Consider the following 8,823-nt stretch of genomic DNA (forward strand, 5'->3'; position numbering starts at 1 on the left):
GATTAAAAAAATATTCCATTCATCTTTGGGTAAAATATTCTTGACAATTTATCATAGGGCTGTACCCACTCGAAAACACTTACATCAAATGTTCAGAAGTAGATTATTGACGTAGTTCAACACCGCGCGAAGCACGGCCAATTTACCTAGTACTCATATAATTTGTTCCACCTTCTATCCCGCATAAATTATACATAGATTCTCTTATAAATTAGGTAAGTAATAATTATGTAGGATTACAAAAAACGTAATCAAACACCGTATAAAAATAATAGATGAATAACTTTTACACAACATTTGAAAACCTACCAACCAAACATTGTATCAAAATTAATACATGAATAACTTTTTTCCTATTTCCAAACCAAACATGCTACATGAATAACCATGTTATTCATGTATTAGCTTTGGACTTATCGAGCTACCAAATTGTTTTCAAAAACATATATCATGAGGAAAAGTATTTCAAAAACATGCATCAATCATGTTTTAATAGTTGTAATGTACTTTGTGAGCATTGCAATAACATCAGGAGATACTTGGGAGGCTGCTTTCTTCAGATGTTGAATCTTTTGCTCTGTTTCTACCTCGAGCCTCTTTTCAGTTGAGTCTGAACTTCCACTGGTCTGTGTATGAATTCAATGAACAAATGAGGTATTTAATTGATCAAATGTCAACCTGAATATCCTAAGAGTTTAAAAACTAATTTGTAACGAGAAATATTAAATTTGTTTGTCTGGTTTTAACTTGATAAAAAGTTTAAGAAAGTAAAAGAGAAATTAAAACCTCAGATAGTTTCTGCTTGTATTCAGCTTCTAGATGGGAACGATAATTTGTCACTTCCATCTCAGCCTCTTCTTTTGCTTGCCTCAATCTTGTCGTTTTAACTGAAAAGTACCAAAACACATAAAAATCCTTACAAAGAAAAAACAGCTCAATTTCCAAAAATTTACCATTTCTTGCAGCATAAACAATTTGTTGGGCTTCCTGTTCAGCAGTTAGTAGCATTTGGATGCCTCCTTGTCCTCTCATTGAATCCATCGCCACTTCTAAGCCTCAATATGAAAGCGGTGGTAGAGTCAGAATTTTGTTCACTAAAAGTGTTCAATATATATATATATATTAATAATTAATTAATTTTAACCAGGTATAAATGGTGTAATCGTCAATCCAAAGGGGTTCACATAAAACTCTTACGCCTTTTTTGTGGAAAAAAAAATCTTGAACACAAAAAGGTAGATAAAAAATTGAACCTAAAAATGAAGACCAAGAAGAATAAAATCCGTCATAATCCACATCTCATCAAACTATTTGGTTGATAGGGCAACAGAAGAGTATATATATATATATATATATATATAATATACATGAAAGATTTGTAGAAAGACTGCTGCGGAAAAGATAAAATATACACAGATCTTATTCTACTGCAATTAATGTTTTATATTTCAACAAAAAAGTATGTTTATCGAATAAATAAAATATGTACCTAAAAATGATTGTATTAAAGCTTGGACCTGTAGAGAGTTTCTTTTATGAACAAACAAAGTTTGAATTTGGATATCAAAGGGAATAAGGACGGTTCAAATGAAAAAACATGGATCTGATTTTAATAGGATAAATTATAGGGTTCCTATTTATCATCCTTTGTCCTGGTAAATAGGATTCTTGTTGCAACATATGAAACAACTCGGTCAACAACCAAAATGTAATAAGCCACTTTGGCCTATTCATTGGGAAAAATACAAAAAAAAGTAGTTTTTTGTTTTCAAAATTAAAAAATGGCATTATAAAATAGGAGTTGTAATTGATCGTGAAATAAAATTGAGTCGTTTTTGAATTTGTGTGAGTAATTTAGAGTAAAATATTTTTTTTCCAGATATTATGGCCAACTATATTTTCCAGAGTTTAACTCCAAGAAAAAGTGAAAAAATTTAATGGCCAAATGTGTTGGGTATTTTTCTTAAGTTTCTTACAATAATTGAGTTTTCCATATTTGACTAGTTGAAAATATAATTCTCCATTCACAATGTGTGAGGAATTGTAGGAAAGAAAGTAAATACTTAATATAAAATAAAAATATTTTATAAATTGAGATATTTCATCAAATTATTTTATATCTTTCATACTCAATAACAACTATTTTGATAATATTATTTTTATCCTACCAATCAAATCATTCCGACCCTGAGGATGAAGTTTAGCGGTAAATCTAAATCGGGTTAATTGTTAGGAATTGTTGTTACCGAGTAAACTCGACAGAAACTCCATTTTCAACCTCACTCTTAAACCCTAGATTTTCAGCAGTCCCACATCACTCCAAAACCTTTCTTCTTCGTCAGCTCAAAGCTCAGCCAAACAATGGCAAATCGGCGATGCCTTCAAACCCTAACCCGTCATTTATCATACCTTCTCTCTCCAAACCCATCTCTTTGTTCACTCAATTCCATTTCCCCTCAAACACTAACCCCAGCACTGCTCAATTCCATCAACACACTAACTTCGTCTCCCAAATGCCCCCAAGTTAGCACTAAAATTTCATCTTTCCACCGGCATTTCTCTTCGAATCGACCGAGCAATAGCGACGACGAGGAAGAGGATGAAAGTGAAGACGAAACAGATTATGATGACGACGGTGATGATGACGTTGAGGGCTTGGAGTCGAATAGTGAGCCCGGTAGAGAGTACACTCCGGAGGAGAAAGAGCACGAGGCGGCAGAAATTGGGTATAAGGTGATCGGCCCACTTCAGAAATCGGACCGGGTTTTCAAACCATATGAACCCGTTTATGCTGTTATTCAGGTTCTCATTTCCTATCATTTTGCTGTTTCGTATATAGCTCAATCCTAAATTAGTTGGGTTTGGGATACACGAATCCTCAATATCCATTAAGCTGTTTTCTGACTGATAGGCATTGCTAAATGACACTGATCTCACATGAGCCAGCCTAAAAGGCATGGCCAAGTCCAGTCCAGTATTTTAGGGGAGGAAAATGTAGTGAAATAGACAATGAAGATGATATACATGTTGGGATAAAATGAAGTAGCTCTACTTTGTTGTTGAAGTTTTTGTAGCTGTATGAGGATTGAAGAGGTTTTCTGTGTGATGTAGATTGGTTCCCACCAGTTTAAAGTGAGCAATGGCGATTCCATTTTTGTGGAGAAACTGAAGTTCTGTGAAGTCAATGACAAGGTGAGTTTGGTTTTCACTTTCTGAATGTTGTGTAGAAAGTTGATGTCCTTTTGTTATAAACATTGTTAACTGAGGCATATCTTGGATTTTAAGTCAGTGGATGCATAGTACAACTGTAAATATATTTTAGAAAGAATTGGCTCAACTATAGCTGTAGTTCAAGTGGAGGATCCCTCTTCTTCATATTGTATCAATACTTACCTGCTAAATATTCCTTACAAAAATTAGAAGGTTGGGGGTTGATGCTGTCAAAGGTCAGGCTGAATTTTGATCCTGTTCATTTAAGCTCTCTTATTTGTTTAAGTAAGGGAAGGTGATGCTAATTATAGGCAGTAATTTGTAGCTTTATTGGCCTCATCCTGGGGATATGTTAGATGATGCAGAACTGATGAAGCATAAAATACTTCTTTTCTTACTGAACCTTCGGTAAGAGTCTGATAAACAGTATGACCTCTTATCGCAATGTGTTCTTTTGAGAAGTTTTATACTTACTATAATCCCCATTTTTTTTATCTATAATTTTTATTAATTAAAGAAACCTTTTTTTTTATAGAAGCAATGCAACTTTCTTCCTTATCCAAAAAAAGAAAAGAAGAAGAAGAAGCTATGCAGCTTTTCTTTAGTTATATAAAAAAAACATGCAACTAAGAAGAAAAATCTTGAAAATCATGCAAATAGTCCCTGTCGTTGACTTATTCTTTAAATCTTCACCTTTCTTTTAAAGGTGAAATATAAATGCATGTTACAGTTTTCCATATAGCTCTATTATACTGATTATAAAGTCTGGTAACCTTTTCTGTGATTCTGAAGACCCGCTCATGTCCTATTATGTGCCATGCCAAAAGTTCAGTATACCATATCAGTTGATCAGATTCTTTAGAAGAAGAGTCTACACGATGTAATATGTAGGTGTAATGATATTGGGAGGGTTCATGAGACTTTGTTCCAATGGAGAAGAATTAAGAAGTTTTTTATCATCAAAAAAAGGGTAATATACATTTTTGTTCTACAGTAAAAAGAAAAGAAAAAGGAAACTTGCATTCTGTTGTTGAAAATGAACATCTTTTGAGATGTGCTTGCTTAGAAGTCTTGGTTTCCCTTTAAAACTGTAATTGTTTTTTAAATCATAAGAATTTGTGGTTGCCCTTTGAAACTGATTCTTTTGATATGATTCCATACTAAAGCCCATCTTTTTGGTTTTCCAATTCTGTTAGAAATAACTACCAACATATTCATTCTTTACAAACAATCTTATGTCTCAGTTTTAACAAAAATAAATGAGAAACAACCTTATCACCAATAAGTATAGTATGGTTCGTGTTTTCTTGAGAGATTATTAGTTCTAATACAATCTGAAGCAAAGGTCTACTGTTCAGAAATGATGCAAGACCAAATGGGGAATCAATGTTGATCCATCTTGTGTTTTCTGCCATAGTCACTGTGAAACCAAGGGGTCATTTGTTTGTTGACTATGCTGAACTGCTCATACTAGAGAGTTATGGAACATATCGCACTGGCTTCACAGTCGAAGCTATTTAGCACACACATTGGATCATCACTTATAGTGAACTATTCAGAATGGAAAATGATACTCACAAGCAGCTCATATTTTTAAATTGATGTATGCTAAAACTGTTCATTCTATCTGGATAGTGAGAAAATCAGATAGTAGTATTTTAGAAGAAAGCAAGAGACTTGGGAAAGCATTGCTAGGGAGATAGCCTGCATACTCAACATCAGGGGAACTGTTAAAAATTGGAGTGCACTGCAGTATTTGCTTTTATAGTTTATTTATCTAGGTGTTGAGAGGGTATGTGTCCTAGTTTTTTCTGTGTCTGCTCAGGGACTACAAGATACCCTCCCTAGGAGGTGAGTTCCAAAGCCTTGAGTAAAGACATATACTTTGTATTTGTTTGTTAGGCTGGTCTGGACAACTTAATGAGTTAAGATTTAGCTGTGGTTTTGCCAATATTTACTTTGGTAAGTAATAAAGAAGTTAAATTACCATAAGGTTATTAGCTACATAATGTAGGATCGTATGGCCTGTGCTTGACCCTGATGAAGCTTGCTCTCTGGTTTTCCTTATCTACTTCTTTAGTTTGTGCCTGCTGTGTCTGACTGCCTTCTACTTGTGAGAAAATGCTTGTACATTGGAATCTCTGTTGTGTGAATATCTTTATCATAACAAGAACTTTGTTGACTCAATACATAATTTATCCTGCCATTGTTTTATTTTCAGTTGATTCTAAACAAGGTTCTGCTGCTGGGCTCAAAGACACAGACAATCATTGGCAGGCCTATATTGCCAGATGCAGCTGTTCATGCTGTAGTTGAGGAGCATGTAAGATAGTTGTGTCATGACTCTTACCTTTTTTTCAGCCACTTTGCATATTGATTTGTGGATTTTCTGATCCTCTCTGACTAGTATACTGTCATTCTCATATGCCTAAGCTTTGGTGGTCAGAGTTACCCGGTACTTTGAGAATAGGAGGTAGCAGGTACCCAAAAAAATAGTTGAAGTGTGCGTAAACTGGCGCGGTCATTAAAAAAAGATATACTCTCATTCTCGTAAAGTTTGGTTGGATATAGAAATTCCTCAAACCACTCTTTGATGCAAATTTTCAGGCTCCGAGCTTGGCTGTTTAACTTAGTTTAGTTAAGATAAAATATGTATATGTACAGCTTTATCTCAATTCAGATAGATTAAGAAATTTAATCTGTCCCTGTCTTGGTCCAGGCATTAGATGCTAAAGTACTGATATTCAAGAAGAAGAGACGAAAGAATTATCGACGAACACGAGGGCATCGACAGGTTAGTCATCTTTTCATCGATAAGAAGGTTAAAGAAATATGTTTGTTACTTTTAACTTGTCAACCTCTTTTCCTTTTTATTTTTTAGGAATTAACAAAGTTGAGGATTACGGATATTCAAGGAGTTGAAAAGCCTGAAGTGGCACCAATTCTCAAGACAGAGAAGAAAGATGCAAAGAAGGTAGCAGTAGCAGCTTAAAAATGGTGAGATGGTTAAAGAAAGCTGCTTGAGTAGGGGATTTTTGGCATATACAGCAGACACAGTCGGCATTTTCCATTCTCGTTTTCTCTTATAAATTTTGTGTTAGAACTCAGATGCCACATGAGGTCAGATGGAAGGGAATGAATTTGTTGTAGGCTTTAACATAGTCAAATCTTGAGGATGTGTATTTGGTTATGACAGAATATAGCTCATCAAAGCTAAAGAAAATAATATTTCTTGCTAAGGAGTATTTCCTACTCTTAAAGCAGTGCTGATTATTTCTCTTCTATTTGCTGTTACTTCCTTTCTCTAAGTAGTAGTCAGGCAGTAAATACCTACTGCACGCATTGAGTATTTACACTAAACCATGTTATCTTTGGTTTCTGCCTTGTATCAGCTTACACTGAATCTTTGGTTTTTGCATTGACTTGTATAAAACATTAGCATTGTTTTGTTCCAGTTTTATCGGATGTACCCAAAGGGACATATAACATTAGCATTGTGACCTTGATTGAGCTAAACCTGTAAAGCTGTTCTGGTAACAGAAATCAGAATAGGTCTAAATTTTTTCATATAATAGTTGCATTATAGTCTACAGACATGAAGTATCAATCATATTGCTTTGATCTTTTAAGTTCTAGATAATATTTGACAAACACATGTGGCATTATCAACATCTGATTGAGTAAGTTGGATAAACAGAGATTCAAACAGTAGCCACCACAGACATTTCCCAAGTCTACACTATCCCACTTGTTTTGATAAGAGAAAATGTTTGGTGTATGCAAAACCTAGCTTGCAGGTATATCTTCTTAGTTGACTCCAAAACAATACTTAAGATTAGGATGAACCATCTCTCTCTCTCTTCACTTTCTGTCACCTCTATGATATAGTAGTTCTTTTGCTCCACTTGTAAACTTTGCCCTACCATTTCTTTAAAGGCATCTTACTTTATCCCATGCAATTTTTCTTCATTTTCTTTGTTTCGATTATTATATTGGGTACGTTCAACTTTCAATTAGCCAAGGTATCACATAACATTATCCACCAAAATTTACACGAATGTGATTTTCTGTGCTAACTGGCTAAACAAGTTCATTGAACATCCCTTTCTAATCTTTGTAATCATATTTCCTCTTTAGAAACTCAAACTCTTATATAATCTCTCCTTGTTTATGATTAAGTTGTGCTCTTTAGAGCTAATGATTAAGCTTTTGGGATATAGCTTCCCCCATAAATACAAAAGTACTTGAAGTGGACCTTGATATATTTATTTATTTTACATTTTTTCTCTTTTTGAAAAAATAAGTGGATATCATTAGAGCTAGGTATTATTGATGAACAAATTAAAGCTAGGAAAGGAATAATAAGACCTCTTAGTGCTCCAATTTGTATTTTTTTTTTAAAAAAAAAGAACTAATAATGGAATCCTTTGTGTCAATATAAAATAGTCCCTCCCACTAACGACGACTCTATTAGCCTCCCACTCCACTCACAAAACTTCATTTTCATTAGCATGTGTAACCATATTCTACAGAAAATAAACATAATTAATATCTTAGTTGGTATCTATAATGTAGGACTATAATTTGGTAGTAAACGCTTTTTCTAGTGAGTTTTACATTATATGAATCTGAATCAGTCGGATCAATGAATACTGAACACCAGATGATCATACATCAAATTGGTCACTTACTAATCAATTGAAGAATAAATTACTTTGTGGCCATGAAGTTCATCCTTTTTCTATTCAATATCTCTATGGTGTAAAAAAAGAGTTAAAGAAAAATGAATAATTAAAATTTCTAAGTGGGCAATAACATACTATTATATAAATTTGTTTCCACTTAACTTTTTATGTATTCTTTCCAACTCAAGATTTGTATTTTATGATGGTAATGTATATGTGTTAGTGTCCTTTTGAGTTGTGGGTATAACTATATTGAAGTGATAGAATATTGTGAAAGAAGCAAAAATCTTGAAAAATTGACCAGTTGATCAACACCAAAAATTAAAACACATGGCATGAGCACTTTGTGCTTCTTTTTTCTGAATTAAAAAATGATTTTTTTTCTTTTTAAATTCTATAACATGACTTCCCACAAATAATAATGTTAATATGATCAAAGTGTTCATGGTCCACCATCTTTTCCTCCTTCCATTAACCTCTAACTAGGGGTGTACATGATCGGGTTGGTTCGGGTTTTTTAAATATCAAATCAAACCATTTGTGTCGAATTTTTAAATCTATAAACCAAACCAAACCAATAAAACTCAGGTTTTTCAACCTCGGGTTTTTTCGGATTTTTTCGGGTTTTTCGGATTTTCGGATTTTTCCGGTAAAGTATTCATACAAATATATAATTTACTTGTACTTCAAATATTTCTTTAGTCCTACCAAAATATAACTATCTAAGGTGTTTCTTAAGAAAATAACACAAAATATGATATGAGCAATGACACTAAAATATCCAACAAAATAATAATAATAATAATAATAATAATGAAATCACGTAAAACAAATATTGCAAATTAACAAGTCATAATGAAAATGATCATAATTTAAAAGTACTAAATCATGCTAAAATAAGTTTAATAAGTATTAGTTACATGACTAA

At 33.2% G+C, this 8,823-nt stretch overlaps 2 protein-coding genes across 3 annotated transcripts; one reads left to right on the forward strand and one right to left on the reverse strand.

The window, feature by feature from the left end:
* Window positions 1–262: 262 nt before the first annotated feature.
* On the reverse strand, window positions 263–1,060 carry LOC102590645 (V-type proton ATPase subunit G 1-like). 2 transcript variants are annotated; one of them, XM_015308646.1, is made up of 3 exons: window positions 954–1,060; window positions 787–887; window positions 263–626 (listed from the first exon to the last, which is right to left on the reverse strand). In XM_015308646.1, exons 1-3 carry the CDS (start codon window positions 1,039–1,041, stop codon window positions 483–485), a joined length of 333 nt encoding a protein of 110 aa, XP_015164132.1. In that variant the 5' UTR covers window positions 1,042–1,060; the 3' UTR covers window positions 263–482. The 2 variants fall into 2 exon arrangements, with proteins under 2 accessions (XP_015164132.1, XP_015164131.1); XM_015308645.1 differs by having other exon boundaries at window positions 787–1,060.
* A 1,132-nt stretch (window positions 1,061–2,192) lies between these two features.
* Window positions 2,193–6,487, forward strand: LOC102590994 (50S ribosomal protein L21, mitochondrial). The gene is made up of 5 exons (XM_006346975.2): window positions 2,193–2,802; window positions 3,112–3,192; window positions 5,432–5,533; window positions 5,930–6,004; window positions 6,092–6,487. Exons 1-5 carry the CDS (start codon window positions 2,362–2,364, stop codon window positions 6,200–6,202), a joined length of 810 nt encoding a protein of 269 aa, XP_006347037.1. The 5' UTR covers window positions 2,193–2,361; the 3' UTR covers window positions 6,203–6,487.
* The last annotated feature ends 2,336 nt before the right edge of the window (window positions 6,488–8,823 follow it).

This window comes from Solanum tuberosum, unplaced genomic scaffold (genome assembly GCF_000226075.1).
Source record: "Solanum tuberosum cultivar DM 1-3 516 R44 unplaced genomic scaffold, SolTub_3.0 scf00083, whole genome shotgun sequence".
NCBI classification, from domain to species: domain Eukaryota; kingdom Viridiplantae; phylum Streptophyta; class Magnoliopsida; order Solanales; family Solanaceae; genus Solanum; species Solanum tuberosum.

Coding starts and splice junctions, on each gene's coding strand:
- LOC102590645 (XM_015308645.1), bottom strand. CDS start 1,041: ATGGATTCAATGAGAGGACAAGGAGGCATCCAAATGCTACTAACTGCT. Junction 627..786: donor ACAAGCAGAAACTATCTGAG/GTTTTAATTTCT, acceptor ATTCATACACAG/ACCAGTGGAAGTTCAGACTC.
- LOC102590994 (XM_006346975.2), top strand. CDS start 2,362: ATGGCAAATCGGCGATGCCTTCAAACCCTAACCCGTCATTTATCATAC. Junction 2,803..3,111: donor CCGTTTATGCTGTTATTCAG/GTTCTCATTTCC, acceptor TGTGTGATGTAG/ATTGGTTCCCACCAGTTTAA. Junction 5,534..5,929: donor ATGCTGTAGTTGAGGAGCAT/GTAAGATAGTTG, acceptor GTCTTGGTCCAG/GCATTAGATGCTAAAGTACT.